This window comes from Myxine glutinosa, chromosome 2 (assembly GCF_964187855.1).
Source record: "Myxine glutinosa chromosome 2, kmMyxGlut1.1, whole genome shotgun sequence".
NCBI lineage: Eukaryota > Metazoa > Chordata > Myxini > Myxiniformes > Myxinidae > Myxine > Myxine glutinosa.
In genome coordinates, this window is record NC_136262.1 from 85674663 (window position 1) to 85695110 (window position 20448).

Genomic DNA, 20448 nt, shown 5'->3' on the forward strand with positions numbered 1-20448 from the left:
GCCCCCAGCGATCACGCCCCCGGCGCTTTGGACACGCCCATCGGGGGTGCTCACCTCGGCCCTGGTTGGTCGCGCGACCCTCGGGCTCTGCCCTGGATGACGACGGGCGGGCGCGCCCCTCCTCCCCTCTGACGAGGTGCGACACGCCTTTCTTCTCCGACTCAATGCCTCGTGGTTAATGGCGGCAATTGGATCGGAGGTAATTGGTAATCGAGGGCTCAGCAGTGACGAGAGGGGGAATGGAGGTTTTGGGAATGGGAATGAAGGGAATCTATCTCTTTCACTGGTGCAATGGAGTATTTCAATTAATGGAAGACACAGCCTTACACTAATACACAGAATAAGATATAACTGTCAAAAGAAAGGATATATCGTGTCCTGCATGTATGTTTTATGGACTAACTACGGAAACGCCCTTTGACCTTTATACAACCACAAACGGAGGGAGGAGGGGTGATATTTTACAACAACCTTTTACAACAACATTTTACCACAACAACAAAATAAAAAAACATTCTCATATCCACAACACTGCACCCTCCTCCCCTTAGGCACGTCCCGGGCCTATTACTTTTACCTTAGTGTGGCATGTAGGTGTAGTTCCCTCTACTTTTAGCCTGACCCTGAGTGCGACAGTTTTAAAACATAAATAAATGTGTCCCGCTGCTCCATTGCACCCTGCCTAACAGACTTACGCCCACAGTTAACCGAATTGCGGAATGGTCTTCAAACTACACACTGACGGTGGGAAGCATTATTTACAATTGACGCTATTTTTATTTACAAAACTAACCCAGGACCTGTAATTGTTCTTTCTGGGGGGAGGACAGTCTGCTCTGCATCAATGCACCATGAAAGCACCTATAACGCACCAACACACCCTCAAGCACCAATCAGTGCAGTCACCACTGTTCATCAATAAAATAAATCCAACAAACCCAAACCCTGCAGGTGATCTCTTGCTCTTCGGCTCCCTCTGCTGGTTATTATTTGTTCTTCCAGATGTTGTCATTCTTTTGCTTTGCTTACTGGCGGCCTATTTTCAATAAAGTGTGCCCAATGTGTCCTTTTTTTATTTGATTTTATTTATGGCCCACAGGGCCGACTAGTGTGGTTCACCTGTGGGGCATCGGTGCCCTGTGGCCAAGGTCCGCCAGCAAGATTTCGGGCCCTCATGGCCGGTTCCAGCAGAGGGGCCTTGCCCCAACCCATGGGGTCCATAAGTGGTGCTCGGCCACTGACATGTGGTCCATAACGTGGTGCATCGATGCAGACAGCTGGTTCTGGGAATTTCGGGCGCACAATGGCCGACCCACGCACGCTCCCCTCGGCGCCCAACGGCGCTCAGGTCCTCATGTGGGAGACAAAAAGGGGGGACAAGACAGATGAGCGAGGGGTAAGGTCTCAAGGGTACACGTCAAAAAGGCAATGCAAGGCAAAATGCGTACGGAGGGCGAAGTGAGAAAGCTCGTCCCTACCGTACGTCACCCCCCTGTCACCTAGCCTACCCTTGCCCTTACGCCATATGTACAAAATCTACACATTACCAATTCGTCACTACTGTCACGTCTTCCCCATATTTCCCCTATACCAAATTCGTCACCACAATCCCTCTACTTCAAAAATTTGCCATCATCAATTCATCATCAATCCTCATAAGGAGGAAGAGATGGAATTACGCACAATGTCACACCCACGTCATGATGCGTCTCACATTCCAAACATTTGCACAGTAAAAATAATTAAACATGGCATGGTGTGGAGTACCTGTCACCTCAGGTGAGTGGATGCAGATGGTGCGAGGAGATCCTTCATCCTAACTATCCTCTAAATGATTTTAACACACTTTACACTACCCGGGTTCTTTCTCCGGCCAAACCATTGGCCCTCTTACACTATGGGTTCTAAAAACCAATTCCCATTGGCCAAACTGTGGTGCTTCTCAATTTGGGGTCTCACTCCCCCGATTCATCTCCCGGTGCTCTAGCACAATTTCTGGGCTGCGACGTGTACCTCTCCCAGTGGGTCTACCCACCTGCACACCTCCACCACTGCAGTTGCCACCCGAGCTTACCTAGCTCCTCACCCTAACCTATCTAACTGGGGCAGGCCCCTCCTGGCTCTGTCACCCCACTCGGTGCCCTCTGGCACTGGGCTACCCGGGTCCGTCCTCCGGATCCTCGGGCCCCATCCACAACAACTACTACCGGCTCCCAGAGCCCACCTGCGGCCTCACCTGGCCGACATCCTCACAGTGGTGGAGCGCCCAACCAACTACACACACTAACAGGCTACACGCCCAGCCATTTCCACAACACCAACGCACCCATCCACATACCATTCTGTCACCCGCACCACAGATGCCAATATCCAACTACAATTTACCTGTACCCTCTACCTAACACTTACACTACCCGCCCCGGGTATCCGTGATGGGGGTCCACTCTTCCCCCATTCACACCTTTGCACCATCCACTCCACTCCACAATTTCCACCATTCTCACTCCACTACCATCCATTCCACTACTCCATACCATTTATTCCATACAACCACATACACCTGTTGTTGCACACCTGTGCAATCCTACCTGGTGCCACCTGCACCCTCCTCCTCTTCCTGGACCAGTTGGTCAACACAACACACAATCACCACTACTCCCTCATACACTGCTCCACACACCTGTTCAGTTGCACACCTGTGCAATCACACCTGTCCAATTCTCACCTGTTCAATCCTCACACACACGGCATCATCTCAGCTAACTACTCCCTTCTGAAACTTGCGCTTCCCAGTCGTCCCTTTAAACTATTGCGCTCCCACGTCATTATCATCCACACTAATCTACCTGCGTCCCCACTACAGGTATCAGTCACTAACTAAACTTAACGTTACCTAATGTCATCTTCTAGGGCCCTATCCATATAACCTAACCCACCCGGGCTAGTTTTCACTGCCATACACCCCATAAACTATAGCTCCTTTGCCCCCACCTGGGAAGGGTGGGAGGGATGCCAGCCTTACCCACCGGGCCCATCGCTCACTACCAATTTTGCACATCAAATTTCAACAAATCAAAAATTTGGCCAATCACTGCCCATCATCTGCCAATCATTACTGCCAATCCTTTGCCAATCATCAAATTTTGTTTTTCTCTAATTTTGGGGCCGAAACACTATCCTCATCATCCGTCTACTTATTAGATCCTCTCGGTGCGCCGTGACATCATTAAACTCGGTTCGTAAAGCCGAGCAATGAATTCGGGTGGTTTGGTCGCCTGCAGGTTGAATCCGTCCGGCTTTCGGTTCAAGGGAGGTGGTTTGGTTGGACCGAGATTCCACGCACCATCTCGGCGCGGCACCTTGCGGTCCCGGGCCCGATGGCTCCATCTCCCCTGGTCGGAACCCCGTCCCCACGAGGGGGCACCGTTCCGCTTCCTCCCACTCGCCCTCGAACCGGACCGGTCGCCTCGCCCGACAAAGCCCGGACTCGACCGTGTGGGGCGGGGCCAAGCCCGAATCGGCAACGACGCTTCGAAGAGAAACGACGCAGCTTCGATCGACGCCGGGCCTCGCACCCAACCAAGCACCCCTCGCACCGAGTGCTCGCATCGGCTATCCGTCGCTCTAACCACTAAACCGGTTACCATCGATGCTTCACTTGCATGCTTACAAGCATACGCTACCCCTTTCACCCTCACAAAACCTGGCGTTCCAACGCCGTCCGTACATTCCACCAACGCTCTCTCTGTTACACACCACACCTCTTGCGCACACTTCGGTCCACACCTCTCCTCCGTTACGTCCTCCGTAACACTCACCATGGGCGTGCACTCTTGCATCCACCCACTAACGCGCTCACATGGGCTCTCCCACACCCGCGCCATGACCAATTCAGGTGTGCTTTCTCGCACACGTTCCACCACCACCTTACTCTCCGTGTCACACTTCGTACACCCCGACGTGCATTCTCGCTCGCACTCGGTTTCACACTCGCGCTCCGATGTGCCCTCTCGCACCTGCGCCATCACCAACTCACTATTCGTGTCACACTCCGTACACCCCGACGTGCATTCTCGCTCGCACTCGGTTTCACACTCGCGCTCCGATGTGCCCTCTCGCACCTGCGCCACCACCAACTCACTATTCGTGTCACACTTCGTACACCCCGACGTGCATTCTCGCTCGCACTCGGTTTCACACTCGCGCTCCGATGTGCCCTCTCGCACCTGCGCCACCACCAACTCACTATTCGTGTCACTCGCCGTACACCCCGACGTGCATTCTCGCTCGCACTCGGTTTCACTCCCACACTTTATAACACACCCACTCGCCGACGCACACTTTTTCCTCCCACGCGTGCCATTTCCACTCACACGGGACCCTTCACCAACGCCCGGATGCTTCCTCGATCCCAAGCGCGCGAAAATTCTTTTGTCGCTAAACATCCTCCTGCAAAATCTACCCGCACAATATACAGCACGACTCACCTGGGGGATCCTTTTCTCCACGCGAACCTGCAAACTTCCATTCGGGTTAGCGAGTACAGCATCATGATTTGAGCAGGGACTTTGTACATAATCCATTTCTCCCTGCAATTCCCGGGTTACCTCCGTCATCTCTTCAATTTTAATTCCCGCTACTCCTTTTTCTTTATTAACCTCGGCGACTGTTGGCTTTAATAAAATTCCCTCTACTTCATCGGTCGCCGGCTTTTCCAAACCCCGTGTCGCGATTTCTACCCCCGTCATTGTACCCGTGCTTTCCTCCGCTTCGCTCAACCAGCGCTTTTCGACACGCGTTACCTCCCCGTGCACCCGTGGGACCTGCTCGCCCAACCTGCGGTCAATGTCTTCCTGTATTCTTTTTACCGTGGCGTTTATTTGCTCCTCAAATCCAATCGGGTTGTACCTTGCTTCGTGCCTCGCTTTTTCCGCGTCTAGCCCCTGGGTAGCCATCATTGCATCAAATCCCTTACTGTCACCCCTCAGAGCGGCACTGAAATGCATCATGCAAACACCCCAGTCCATTGGCACTGCGGGTCCGGCTATCGCCGTCACGTACGGGAGGCTGCCATTTTGTGCACCTGATATTCCCGCAACCACACCTTCTTTACTCTCCTCCACCATTTTTTTTCCTAAGTCCTGGGTCGATTCTACCCCGTCTATCTCTCCCACCGGCATCCCGTCGCCTTGAACAGCCATGGCGCGATTTCAAAATTCGGGTTTTGCTTTAAAAAAAACCAAATTTCGGCAGCTCGTAATTTTGACCAAAATTTTTTTTTAGATGTTTTAAAAATTTGGTTCGGGACCCGAATTCCACTCCCAGACACCAATTGTTACAGATCGCGGTTATGATGTTATAGACCGAGCGGTGGTTTAAAACCGCGACCTAACAAAAACTCACCCGATTCACCCAGACTTTGGCCGGATCGCACCGCAGCTGCTCAATGAGGGGAAAAGACAAAAACGACGAATGCAAAGAGGAAAAGGAATAAAACGAGAAGACGTACAGACGAGTAATGGGTTTTATTATTTACACACACAAGCAAAAAGGGGCAATCAAGTTTTATTTACAACACATAGTCATAAGACGCAGGTGACACAGTGCAAATTTAGCTTACCTACAGGCTTAACTTATCCCAGGACAGAACAAACAGAACGCTGACTCACGCGGGGGATGCCAGGAATGGCAGAAGGTGGATGGCTGGAGGGAGAGGGAGAGGTCCAAGGGGGGGTCCCGCAGCACAACCGGCGCGTTCAGCAGCCGCCGTTCCTCTTTGGCCCTGCTCCAAACCGCCGTTCAGGCCCCCTTTGGCGGTTGGGTGGTCTTGCGGCTGCGGCCTCTGTCCGCTACGTTCTCAGGACTTGTCTGGTCCAAACCCTCAACTCCTCCTTGCTTCTTTCACTCCTCACCACCGACTCCTCACCGCAACCAACAACCTTGCAACCAACTCCTCAACCAACTCTTCTCCCTCAACAACCCTTCTCTCTCTTTTGCGACCGACTCAGTCCAACCCAGAGTGCATCTCTTTCTACTCACTTCCGGTTGCGCTTTTTATAGCGCCCCCAGCGATCACGCCCCCGGCGCTTTGGACACGCCCATCGGGGGTGCTCACCTCGGCCCTGGTTGGTCGCGCGACCCTCGGGCTCTGCCCTGGATGACGACGGGCGGGCGCGCCCCTCCTCCCCTCTGACGAGGTGCGACACGCCTTTCTTCTCCGACTCAATGCCTCGTGGTTAATGGCGGCAATTGGATCGGAGGTAATTGGTAATCGAGGGCTCAGCAGTGACGAGAGGGGGAATGGAGGTTTTGGGAATGGGAATGAAGGGAATCTATCTCTTTCACTGGTGCAATGGAGTATTTCAATTAATGGAAGACACAGCCTTACACTAATACACAGAATAAGATATAACTGTCAAAAGAAAGGATATATCGTGTCCTGCATGTATGTTTTATGGACTAACTACGGAAACGCCCTTTGACCTTTATACAACCACAAACGGAGGGAGGAGGGGTGATATTTTACAACAACCTTTTACAACAACATTTTACCACAACAACAAAATAAAAAAACATTCTCATATCCACAACAATATCATGGCACAGAAAAAACCGTCCTTGATGAAAAGCTCACCATCTCCTTGCTGCAAGTTTGGATTAGATATTGGGAGCTAACACAGGCAATGTTTATTGATAATTTACAGCCAAATGTTGTTGTTGGTTTGATGAAGCAAAGCATTATTAACACAGCATGATTTGGCATTTATGATTTTTTCACTATATTTTAACAATTACTTTTTTGGTATCCCATTAGATTCCTGACTGTAAGGAAGAAATAATGTCAAGAATACTCTCTGCCTTGTTGAACAATCCCACCATCATGCAAATAATTGGCCTGCTTTGCCAAGGTGAGCATCATTGAGGTGAACACATTGAGGAAGAATGGTCCACAACATTTTCAAACGTCAAAGGGTTTGTGGGTGAATGTCCTACGTTCTTACCTGGGAGATCCTACCTTATTATCAGAAAAAAATGTTCTTAGAAAATTGAGACGTGTCCAATAACAATATTGTAATTTAAATGTTTGCCAATGACTTTACTAGGTATTAGTGTACTTTTACATGAATTATGTTTTATTTTGTATGCACCCTATGGCTGCTGGTTGCATCATTGCTGAGAGTGTGGTTGTGACACTGATGCAGTTCCACGTTTCCAGTCGGTGGTACTCATTTTGCCAACCTCGGAACGATGACAGGCATGATTGCAATCCAGGAAGGGCTAGAACTATGACGCAATGTACTCGACCAAGTGTGCAGACCAGGTTCCAGCGATAACTCACTTACTCTTCACAAAGGACACTGTGGGATCTTTATAGCATTCACCAACTAATGCTGGCAGATAAGACACCTAGTTTAACATATATTTGAGGGATGGAACACACATTGATGCATCACCCTTCAAGTGAAACACCATGATTACAGTTTATTGTTGGATTGAGATTCGAATCCAGGCTACACAGATCAGAGGCGAGGGGGCATAACATCATGATCCAAGGGTTCATATTGAAACACTAACAAAAATGTCATTGTTTTGACAAAGGAGAGATCAGAGGGTGCAAAACCAGAAATGAGGTGGAAGAAGACAGAGACCATCGACTTGTAGTCAATGGCGAGGTTATAGACACATAGAATCAGCTTCATTGTGAGAGATTCAAATGATCTCGAAAGCCTTCCACAGCATCAAGCTGAGCAAGATGTGAGGCAGGGGAGCCAGCCCAGAGGGGAGAGGACCGTCACCTTGCATTATGTGTAGATCAGTGAAAAAAAAAACCATTTAACCCTTTCTTAAAATCAGGCTGAAACACAACAAAATGTGGAAAAAGTCAAGAGGTGTGAATACTTTCTGAAGGCCCTTTAATTTGGTTAAGCGGTGCAGCAGTGCAAATCAGTCAAACAAACGAACTCCTCAATTTATCATGATAATTTCCAGTCGATTCTTTTCATGCAGAGAAGTAACGTATTTTATTACGTTATGACTTGTAATAACCACTCCAACCAGGAACTAAACACATTTACACATAGAATTTGCATCGAATCCATCACCACTTCAGCCAAAACAAACGGACTATGAATGCTTTTTTAACAACCTAAAATCTGCCTGGGTAAATCCCAACTACAACCATTCAAGTTTCAACTCATTCCGTCTAGAGGTTTCAGAGTGCATACAAGACAGACAGACAGCATACTTGCTTTGTACATATATATATATATATATTAGCTTGGCTCGGCTGGCTACACTCGCCTCACCCACGCGTCGTTACAGAGGAACAGACTTATTTTAGCTGAGGGTAATGACTGTACCTGAGTTGCTTTGTCATGATTTACACCAATCATAATACAAACAATTATTTTGCACAAATGTATTTGTGGTCTTTGTGATATTACATTTTTATAGGCAATTTAGGTTGAAGATTTAGGTTGAAAAAATAAATATGAATTCAAAAAAGAACCCCTCAGCACATACATACGGGAGGGGTAGGTGCAGACTGGAAGTTTGGACGATTACACCTCACCACCACGTAATTAAAACACCTCACCACCACATGATTCAAAACACCTCACCACCACGTAATTAAAACACCTCACCACCACATGATTCAAAACTCCTCACCACCATGTAATTCAAAACACCTCACCACCACATAATTCAAAACACCTCACCACCACGTAATTAAAACACCTCACCACCACATGATTCAAAACACCTCACCACCACGTAATTAAAACACCTCACCACCACATGATTCAAAACTCCTCACCACCACGTAATTCAAAACACCTCACCACCACATAATTCAAAACACTTCAACACCACGTAATTCAAAACACCTCACTACCACGTGATTTAAAAACACCTCACCACCACATAATTCAAAATATCTCACGACCACGTGATTCAAAACCACCACCACGTTATTAAAAACACTTCACAACCTTGGAAACAAAAGTTTTAGGGAGTAGTTCAGTGACAACACAGACAAAGCCCAGATATATAGATTGATGAGTCAACCCCCCTGGCGTTAATTCAGCGATCGACGGGGATTCGAACCCAGGATCCCAGGCTATATATATATATATATATATATATATATATATATATATATATATATATATATATATATATATATATATATATATATATATATTATTTATATATATATATATATATTATTTATATATATCTATATATATATATATATATATATATATATATATATATATATATATATATATATATATATGACCTATATATAAAAAACACAAACATCTGCACTTCCTGCTCAATAGAGAAACTTGACTCTCATACATAAACATTGCACCACTTTAAACAACACAAATGTGTAATCATTGGATAGCACAATGACTGTTATCTCTAGTACCTTCATATACTTCACGTATTGTACTTCGATCAACATGCCATATGCTGCTAACATGGAAGAGTCTTTTGTGCATGAAATCCTCCCCCCTCAAAATTCTAAAGTTCCTGCAAGAGATGCATCTTGACAAAAAAAACACATCTTTACACAAGCACATCTTAAAATTACATATTCTTCACCAAATTGTTTCCACTTAAATGCTCTAAGTGGAGGTTTGATCATGTTCAGCATGTATGTAACTTTGCCTTTTGGATGATTTGTGGTGTTGCAGTTGTTTTCCAGATTCTACCTATGATGCTCGGCTGCCTGACTGCTGTCTTCTCATTTTTTTGCCTCTCCTTTTCCTGTGAGTCTTATCTTTCCTCATTCACTCACACCGTACATTTTGCTGTTATTGAATTAATGAACCATAACAATATTGATTCAAGTATGGAGGCCTCACTCAACGTGATTTTGTGCAGAATAATCTTACTATGGTGCAAAAGCCAAGACTTGCAAAATTACTCATTATTGTGTACTTCTAATTTATCCTGTTCTCAAATTTAACCTTATCTTCTGTTGCAGCAACACTTGGAATAATTGTTATGTTGATGGGCTTGATTGCTTTGTTGAAGCTGCTCCTGACAAATTGAAATGAGAGCATCTTCTACTTCAGGTGAGAAAACTTTGATAGCACTTGTGGAAGTGTAAATTTATTAAGCAAGCAACTTTTATGAGCCTCAACCCTTATTCCTAGTCTGCGGGTGTTTTTTTTATGGTTTGCATGCAAAACTTTGCGATCTCCCTGCAGTTGGCAGTCTGCTGTCCTATGTTCTAACTAATGCTTCATTGGAGTCTGGCTCATCGGAGCCCCGGGTACTCAAATCACCGATCCTATATGCACATGGGCTCAGGCAATCCGTGTGAATGATGTGGAGATGGGAACGTTTCCCATCTTGATCTTGAAGATCGTGTCACTGATTTTCACCCGGACGATGCCCAGACCTTGCCAAGGCGATGTGAGCTTGGGGCATCAGCTCTTTCTCCTCCAAAGTTTAAATAACAAATTATTGTCTCCCAGAGCGTACACATTCACCCTGCCCCATGCGTTGTGCCAGCGTTTCATCTGCTCACCTTCGAGATGAAGCTGACAGCATGTGAATGCATTGACCTGCACCATGCTCTTGTCCAAGTGACATGGGTACCCTTCCGCAGGTGGTTCACCTGGCCCACCTGGTGGCTTTCCACATAGCAAATCTACCAATGATCGAAACTCCCTCCCGTACATGAGCAAAATGGGGCCACAGATGTAGTCTCATGTTGAGAGGCCCAGTAGGCCACGCACACATAATAGTCATCCCAATTGTTCTGATGGGTGGTGGTAAACAAGGCAAGTTGTTGCATCAGAGTTCTATCGAACCTTTCTACCATCCCATCGTATTGCGATCTCAACAAGGTCATTCGGGCCTTTCAAACTGCGAAGAGTCTGCACACCTCTTTCAGCAATTGACTCTCAAAATTCCGACCATAGTCTGCGTGCAGCTCTTCAGGTAACATCCCATGCCAGCATACAAACCTTTCTGCAAAGGCTTATGCTACCACACTCGCTTCCTGGTTGGGTAATGTGAAGGCCACAGGTCACTAGTCAGATTGGTCGTTACATATTCACCACTAATCATGTGGCCTAAATAAGCCACCTGTTTGTGAACAAGTTGCATTTGCTTGGGTTCAATTTCAATCCTGCTTTTCTCAAATGCTCAAACACTTCATTCAAATTAGTGACCGTCTTCTCAAACGTTTCGGCATGTACTAGCATGCCATCCAAATAAACTCGGCATGTTTGCCACATCGTGTCATTCAACACACATTCCTTCAATCGTTAAAATGGTTCAGGGACATTGCACAATCTGAATGGCATCACCGTGAACTGATAAAGTCCCTTACCTGTAGAAAATGTTATCTTCTCTTTTCCTGCCCGATCCTTCTCCACTTACCAATACCTCTTTTGTAGATCTATTGTTGAAAACCTAATGGATCCTGAGACACCATCTAGGATATCGTCAGTTCTGGGCAAGGGATTTGGAGTCCTTGAGTGTCATATTCTTCAGCTGTCTATACTCCACGCAGACCGCATGGTCCCATCTCATTTAACCAGCACAACTGGTGACAACCAAGGACTTACCGAGCATTCGATGACTTGAGCATCTGTCATTGTTTCCACCTGCTCGTCGGCCTCCTCCCTCGTGGCTAAAGTAAACATCAAGCCGGCTGGCGCACAGACCAGGCCACTGCGGTGTTAATTTGGTGTTTCACCACGCCTGTACGTCCAATATCCTCGGAGGACAAAGAAAAGACACGGCAATCAATATCCAAATTCACGGAAATCATTTTGGGCAATGCCACTTTTTCGTTTTTCATCGAAACTTTCATGACAGAGACTTAGCATTTTCCTAATTCGTTCTGGCTAATCTCTTTTTAACAATGGAGTTTCCAACAAGGACTGACTAGGTCAGCTCCACAATGTCACTATTTGGGGCGCAGCATGGCCACCTTCATGCCCTTCCTCAAAGTCCTTGGCTCTATGCTTATATTTATCACCCTGACAGTCCCTTCCTCAGAATCTGTGTCTCTATCCTTATACTTATCACAATTTTTTAATTCCCCAGTCCAATTTGTCCACAGTAAATGAGCTGCCATGGAAATGAGGCTCACATCTATCGATTACTACCCAGCATGAGCCTGTGTGACTGCCACCTCCTAGTTTAGTCAGCTTCACTGTGTAGGTGTCTGGAGAAATGGTGCATGTCGGGCATCTCCAGCCCCTTCCTCCCTCAGCTCCACTCCTTCCAGCAGCAGCATCTCTGACCCCACTCGTAAAATCCCATGGCCCAAATCGATCTTACAGCCACTAGCAATTAGTCAATCCAAACCCATTAAACGTATGCCGCACACCTCTGCCACCCAAATGTCGATTCGTTGTTTTATACTGCCCAATTGAAATCATGGAACCATCTCCGATGATGGGAGCCATCACATCAGTGGCCAACTGCAAACTATAATCTTTTAGATGGCTTATATTTCTCCAGCTATTTTCACTCTGATCTACGACCACAGAGTTCACAATGGTAGTTTGTGCTCCAGTGTCCACAATGGGGTCCACAATGATGGCTTCAATTTGGCACCAAATTTATTATTCACCCATTCCAATTTGTCCACAGTAAATGAGCTTCCATGAAAATGAGGGCTCACATCCATCCATTACTGCCAAGCGTGACTTGTGAGCCTGGCACCACCTCATTTCCCTGGTTCTGGTGTGGTGGTGTAGGTGCCCGACTGTCCTCAACTGTGCTTCCTCTGGTGGGGTCGATGGTCGAGGACTGTAGGGGGTTGGGGACCCTCCTTGCAAGGGTCCTGGCAAACCTGTTCCTTGTGACCCACTTGTTATAATTAGCAATTTCAACATTCTGGCCAATCTATCTTTAACGATGGAGTTTCCAGCATTCGTTGATGGAGCATGTTCCATCGACCCTCCAAGTAACTCCCTCTGATAGGCCTAATTGATGGTCTTACACTCGGCCCACCGGATCTCACCATTGGTCCATCTCTTTGTGCTCCAGCGCCCATACTCTGCTCGTAATAGAGAATGCACACTATTTCAGCTACTGTTGGCTCCCAGCCCATTTCGTTTACTCCCAGCAACACGTCTGGCCCTGAGGGCTCCACTTGTTTCACAGCTACCAGCTGGAACTCGACCCTACTGTGCAGATGTCTCACCCGCTACCAATGGGTGGCGATGTTGGACACCTCATGCATGGTAGCCATTTGCCACACCCCCAGCTGTACCTGGTCTGGGATCGGGTCTTAGTTCGGGATGGCCTAGATGAACCGATCCAGTGCTACACTCTCTTTAGCAGAGATGCTGAATGATGCGACAGATATCATGAGCCAATTTCGCTACTGACTCATCAAGTCAGTAGGAATCCATCATTGCTTCGGATATGAAATCTTTCCTCTTCTCCAATGGCTTGATCTCTGATCATCAATTTGGATTCAGACCAGCTCACTCTACTCTGGACATGCTGCTTCTCCTGTCTCAACAATGGATGGAGGTCCTCAATGCCAAACAGGAAATTAGAGCTGTCTCCCTCGACATATCACGTGCCTTCGATACGGTCTGGCACCCAGCTCTGCTCACCAAACTCTACTCCTATGGTATCCATGGAAATCTCCATGCATGGCTTGCGGACTTCCTCTCTGGTCGTAGTCAACGTGTGGCCCTGAATGGATTTCTCTCATCTCCCCTTCCTGTTCAGGCTGGGGTTCCCCAAGGCAGTGTGCTGGGCCCTGTGCTTTTTCTGGTCTTTATCAATGATCTCTCCGACTCTCTGGAAAATCCTCTCTATCTCTTTGCTGATGACTCCACTCTCTGCCGCTCCATTCCTCTTCCCTCAGATCGGCAGTCTGCAGCCTCCTCACTCTCTGAAGACCTGGACAAAATCACAGACTGGTCAAACAAGTGGAAAATGTCTTTCAATCCTGACAAATCTCACACTCTTACTATGTCTCTCCGAAAAGATCGACTGGACAACCCTCCCATCTACTTTCTCAACAATCCTCTCCAAGAAGTTCTGTCGCTCAAGCTTTTGGATCTCACTATCTGCCATGATCTTTCTTGGGAAAACCACATTTCCAAGCTGGCCTGCAAAGCCAGTCGCCGACTGGGCATCCTCCGTCGTGCGAAGTCCTTCCTAGGCACACCTGAGCTCCTCACCACATACAAGGCTTTCATCCGCAGCTCAATGGAATACTGTTCTCCCCTATGGGCTGGTGCTCCTGCCTCACACCTAGCTCGGCTTCACGCTGTTGAAACCAAAGCTTTCAGAATCATTGGAATCTCCCGCGATGAAGCTATCTCTGAGGGCCTTTCACTCACTCACTGCAGGCAGGTAGGTGGTCTTTCTGTCTTCTACCGACTCCTCTCCGGCCTTGCTCCCCCAGCTCTCTCTGTGCTCTGTCCCCCAAATATTCCTACAGGTCGCACAAGATCTGCCAGCAAGCCTCTGATGGTTAAACTGCCAAAATCTCGACTCTCTGCTCACCTTCACTCCTTCATTCCTCTTTTCTCCCGCCTCTGGAACAAACTCCCACACTCTCTTCAATCCCACTCCACCCTCCAGGTCTTTAAAACAGCTGTTCACCACCATCTCTTATCTTCCCCCATCCAAAACCTTGATCTTTTCTACCCCCGCTAATTCACCCCAGATCCACCTTGTTTGAAATTCCAACTTCTTTCCTGGAAGTCCTGGCAGTGTCAATATGTTTTATACCTCTCTCACCGCCCCCTTCCCATGCCCCCCCCCTAAGCCCTCGCCCTCTCTCAGATCTCTCGATGTCTCCATGTCTCTCGGTCCCTGCTCTCAAATGTTGTGTTTGTGTCCTTCCCCCTCTCTCCCCATCTTGTCTACCGCTCCCGATGTTATATGTTTTATGTGTCGGTTTGTCTTTCTGTGTGATTAATGTTCGCTCTTTCACGAGCCTCGATCTTGCATACCAAAAAAAAAAAAAAAAAAAAGTCGCTTCCTACCAACGGTGAGCTCGCCTTTCACCAGCTTGCTCTGCTGTTCTACCCCAAAACGAATTTGTGGGGCTGCAATAAGGTCTGCGCCAATGGTTTAACCCAAAGCATAGTTGTTGGCACTTCTGCTACTGCTCCTTGCAATGCATCCACCACATTGACCCGACTCTCATCTTCGATCCAACAGTTCCCTCGGGCTATGCAGTTAAACGGTGAGGAACACCACCCAAGTCACTCTTCCCTATGGAAGAGCACATTGCTAAGGGGATAGTGCATGATCACGGGGGCCGTGCCGTGGCCGTCAGCTCTGTTGCGACTGCTACCGGACCTAGTCCCCCTAAACTACCGCTGTTGCCACAACATGTTAGCTCATCGCACTATCAATGCTGTCTGTCCTCAACCACTCAACCCCCACTCGCTCAACCAGACCTATAGTTGTGCCATGTACCCCCAAACACCCCATGCTCTCTTTTGCATACTCCCTACTGGAAAGTGTGGTTTTGGATTCTTACCTCTTTATGTTTGTGCACTTCCTCCTTCACTCCATGTGTGTGGGAGTCTCTATACCTTTCCACATCTGTCTTCGGTCGGTCGCATGCCACCTCCATTGCCTTGAGCCTGTTGTCCTGCCCCTTCATGGTCACACTCACCTCAGACCTTACTGTCTCCACATGTCTTTGTGCCTACATCTTCAAACTTACTATTTCCCTCTTTGTACCCTCTACCTCCTTCTATACTTTCAATTTGTTAGTCTCTATCCTGAAAGTTATCCCCTCCTACCTTCCTACCATGTCCTCATTACTCTTTCTACATTCCCTCTTCACTGCAACCATCTTCCCTTCTCCATTAGGCCTTATCACTCCCAACACACCTGGTGCCTCCTCTTCCATTCCCTCTCTATTTTTCTGGTGCTATTTCTGTTGTCTTTTTCTCTGTCTCTCCTTCTAGCCTCGCTGACACTATTTCCATTTTATTTTCCTCTGTCTCCTTTGCTATCATCATCATTTTGTGCACAGCCAGCCTGTGGCTGTGGGTTTGCATCATTGCTGTAAACGCAGCTGTGCAGCTGATTTAATGTCACCTGTAGGTTAGGAGAGGAATTTTTAATTTGCTCAGGGTGCTGGCGATAACTCGCCTACTCTTCACGAAGGATACTGTAGGATCTATAACGTACACTTACTAATGCTAACAGACGGGATGCCCAGTTTAACATCCATCCGAGGGACGGTACATAAACTGATGTCTTGCCCTTCCTGTGAGACACTGGGATGAGAGTTTATAGCTGGATTCAAGATTTGAATCCAGGCTCGACAACTTAGAGGTGAGTGTGCATACCTCTAGGTCGAAGCCATCCTGCCAGCCCAAAATGAAATTAAATAAAGGCACAATATAGTGATTGGTTACCTTTTTCCACAATTAAATATAATTATCATGCACAGTGCATTCAGAAAGTATTCAGACCCCTTCACTTTTTTCACATTTTGTTATGTTGCAGCCTTCTGCTGAAATCGTTTAAATTCATTTTTTCCCTCATCAATCGACACTCAATACCCCAAAATGACAAAGAGAAAACAGGATTTTAGAAAGTTTTGCAAATTTATTAAAGAGAAAAAACTGAAATATCACATTGACAAAAGTATTCAGACCCTTTACTCAGTACTTAGTTGAAGCACCTTTAGCAGCGATTACAGCCTCGAGTCTTCTTGGGTATGACGCGACAAGCTTTGCACACCTGGATTTGGGGATTTTCTGCCTTTCATCTCTGCAGATCCTCTCAAGCTCTGTCAGGTTGGATGGGGACCGTCGGTGGACAGCCATTTTCAGGTCTCCCCAGAGATGTTCGATTGTGTTCAAGTCAGGGCTCTGGCTGGGCCACTCAAGGACCTTCACAGAGTTGTCCCTAAGCCACTCCTGCATTGTCTTGGCTGTATGCTTAGGGTCATTGTCCTGTTGGAAGGTGAACCTTCGGCCCAGTCTGAGGTCCTGAGCGCTCTGTTTCAGGTTTTCATTAAGGATATCTCTGTACTTTGCTCCGTTCGTTGTTCCCTCAACCCTGACCAGTCCCCCAGTCCCTGCTGCTGAAAAACACCCCCACAGCATGATGCTGCCACCACCATGCTTCACCGTTGGGATGGTATTGGGCAGGTGATGTGCAGTGCCTGGTTTCCTCCAGAAATGGTGCTTAGAATTGAGGCCAAACAGTTCAATCTTCGTTTCACCAGACCACAGAATCTTGTTTCTCACAGTCTGGGAGTCCTTTAGGTGCTTTTTTGCAAACTCCAAGCGGGCTTTCATGTGTCTTTCACTGAGGAGAGGCTTCCGTCTGGTCACTCTGCCATAAAGCCCAGATCGGTGGAGTGTTGCAGTGATGGTTGTCCTTCTGGAAGTTTCTCCCATCTCCACACAGGATCTCTGGAGCTCAGCCAGAGTGACCATCGAGTTCTTGGTCACCTCTTTTACCAAGGCCCTTCTCCCCCGATTGCTCAGTTTGGCTGGGTGGCCAGGTCTTGGAAGAGTTCTGGTTGTTCCAATCTTCTTTCATTTAAGAATTATGGAGGCCACTGTGCTCTTGGGAACCTTCAATGCAGCAGAAATTTTTTTTGTAGGCTTCCCCAGATCTGTGCCTCGACACAATCCTGTCTCTGAGCTCTGCCGGCAGTTCCTTCGACCTGATGGCTTGGTTTTGGCTCTGATATGCATTGTCAGCTGTGAGGCCTTATATAGACAGGTGTGTGCCTTTCCAAATCATGTCCAATCAATTGAATTTGCCACATGTATTTACCACTTTTACCACAATTTACGACATGACTCCAATCAAGGTGTAGAAACATCTCAAAGATGATCAAGAGAAATGGGAGGCACCTGAGCTAAATTTAAAGTGTCATAGCAAAGGGTATGAATACTTATGTGAATGTGATATTTCAGTTTTTTCTTTTTAATAAATTTGCAAAACTTTCTAAAATCCTGTTTTCTCTTTGTCATTATGGGGTATTGAGTGTCGATTGATGAGGGAAAAAATGAATTTAAACGATTTCAGCATAAAGCTTCAACATAACAAAATGTGAAAAAGTGAAGGGGTCTGAATACTTTCTGAATGCACTGTAATCATGAAGCCTAGTGTTGACTTAACGGTTAAGGTGGCTGGCTTGAGATCTTACGGTCTTGAGTTTGAGCCACTGTCATGTCGCTGAATTAACACCGGGTGGGTTGACTCACCTCCCGAGGTCGGAAAAATGGGTTCCAGCTGACTGGTAATAGGGGACATTGCATCAACGGCACAGCTGTGCCCCCAGAAAATGATGCAGCGAGCAACCACAGGCTGCATACGAACCACCACCACCAAGTAATCAAGTATATTAATTAAGGACTTGTTCTTTAATGCAGGAAAATGAGGTAGAAAAATGCCATTAAGTGAATGATCGTTTGTGGAATTTTTTTGGCCCTCACTTTAGTCTCAAAATAGGTTTGTGTATTCTATTTAATTCCCCCACGTTTGTAAAACGTGCCCATTTAAGCTCTCTAAGGATCTGCTTTGCTGTGATAATATGAAACCTCGTTTTCTCCTGCAGGAGTTCAGATGATAAAATGCATGGCAGAGCTGGCATGCCAACTGTAATTGGCTGGGAGAGAAGAAATGGATTGGGGAACAAGTAGGATCCAACACAAGCTTTCGCTGCTATAATGCTAAAAACAAAGTCCCTAGACCCGGCGGCTTAAAAAAATATAAAAAATTCCACCTTTGAAGCAGCTATTTGCCATCATTAAGCAAGAAACTATCAACTGGTTGCTATTGTCATTCGACTACCCATTCTCGAGATGGACATATCATGCAAGCGCGTGTTAAATGTTTAGCACCTGAAATGAGTCTGTGGATACCACGTCATCTATGAACATTATCCTCACCACAGCAAACCTGTAAATAAAACTTGAAACGGTAAATCTCAAGCTGCGTTAAAGAGTGAATTTTTATTATTTTACTTGTTCATCGACCCAAAAACGAGATGCCTTCATCTTCCACATTAATGCTGTGACCAGAACGGCCACAGGCAGCATCACACATTGCTGAGACATCTGGAGGAATTGCTCTCACGTTTACAAATCAAAAGGAGCTGCTTCAGCAGTGAAAGGTTGGGGATGTGCTGTCCACCACTCATCACATGATCTTCGATACAAAGTACAACCTCTCCTCCCCCCTCCACCCTCCACCCACCCTCCCCTAACTCTCCTAAGGCTGGATTGAAGCCCATGCTTTAGAGTTTTAATCTTCTTCTGCGTCCATTAAGCTGCCGCTTTCTTGTTCAGCAGGCACTTCAAATAATTGCTTATCAAGACTTTTTAGCCAAGCACTCAGCAAAGGAGTCCATATTGGATAAATATGTTGCAGCAGTTGCGTGGATTTTCTTCAATGCGATGGAGTGAAATTGCAAAGCTTGCCGGCTTTGGACGCAATTCAGTGGTTATTGCTGATGTGCACAATATTGTTAGCCCTTGCTCTACCTAATTGCAATTTTATTCTTCTTTCGGTATAGACTCAGTATTACAATAATTTTTCGCTCACTTTATTATTGACTCTTCATCTTTGCACTCCTTTATTGCTACTCCTCGCAAATGTAAGCCAGGGACCCTCGATAGATTCAATATTGGAAAAAATAATTTGAGAAAAATAACAGGTTTTCAAAAGGCTGAGAAAAGCGGGCTGGAAAAGAGGACTATGATAAGATTTGGGAGGAAGGGGAAATGAGTTTGACAGGACATCGGAGTTGGAGGATTGCTCAAGATGTGCTCATTTAAGCCCGAGACTTTTCTTTTTTCTTTTCTTTTTTTGTGAGTTAATTACGATAAGTTGAATTTTTTTCTTTAATATACTTGGGCTAAGGCTCATAGTAGAGCTGACACACACATACACACACACACACACACACACACACACACACACACACACACACACACACACACACACACACACACACACACACACATACACACACACACACACACACACACACAAGGACATAGCCTACTGACTAGACAAACACTTAACACAGCAACTGAGCTTTGGAGAGGTGCCATTACTACCGTCACTTCCCGTGATACTTTGGGTACCAGCGACGTCATAACAATGGCGCCGCTTTTCTCACCATACTCAGCGGGGCATTTCCTCAAGACGAATTTCCTCCTCCCCATGGATGCCAACCGATGGGGATTGTCCGTGCTCTATCCTTTTCAAGCAAGGAGGCAGCACGCACCATTTTTAGTCTTTGGTATGACTTGAACCTGTCCAAACCGGATGGGTGTTTTTTAGGAGACTACATCTCCTTACTGGATTTTTAGCTCTTTAGCTCTTTTTTTTTTTTTTTTTTTTTTAGCTCTTTTAGCTTTTTTTAAAGCTTTTTTTAGCTTTAGCTTTTAGCTTTTAGCTTTAGCTTAGACTACATCTTTAGCTTTTAGCTTTTTTTTA

The 20448-nt window shown here is 46.5% G+C and overlaps 1 protein-coding gene across 1 annotated transcript in view; it reads left to right on the forward strand.

Moving 5' to 3' along the window:
• Positions 1-18933, forward strand: part of LOC137421637 (uncharacterized) — a 38482-nt gene extending 19549 nt beyond the window's left edge. The window contains exons 4-7 of the mRNA XM_068107880.2: positions 6815-6908; positions 9708-9782; positions 10001-10091; positions 18560-18933. Of these exons, the coding sequence (XP_067963981.2) occupies positions 6815-6908; positions 9708-9782; positions 10001-10068 (237 nt within the window). The 3' untranslated portion in view covers positions 10069-10091; positions 18560-18933. The remainder of the gene's footprint in view (positions 1-6814; positions 6909-9707; positions 9783-10000; positions 10092-18559) is intronic.
• Positions 18934-20448: the final 1515 nt, after the last annotated feature.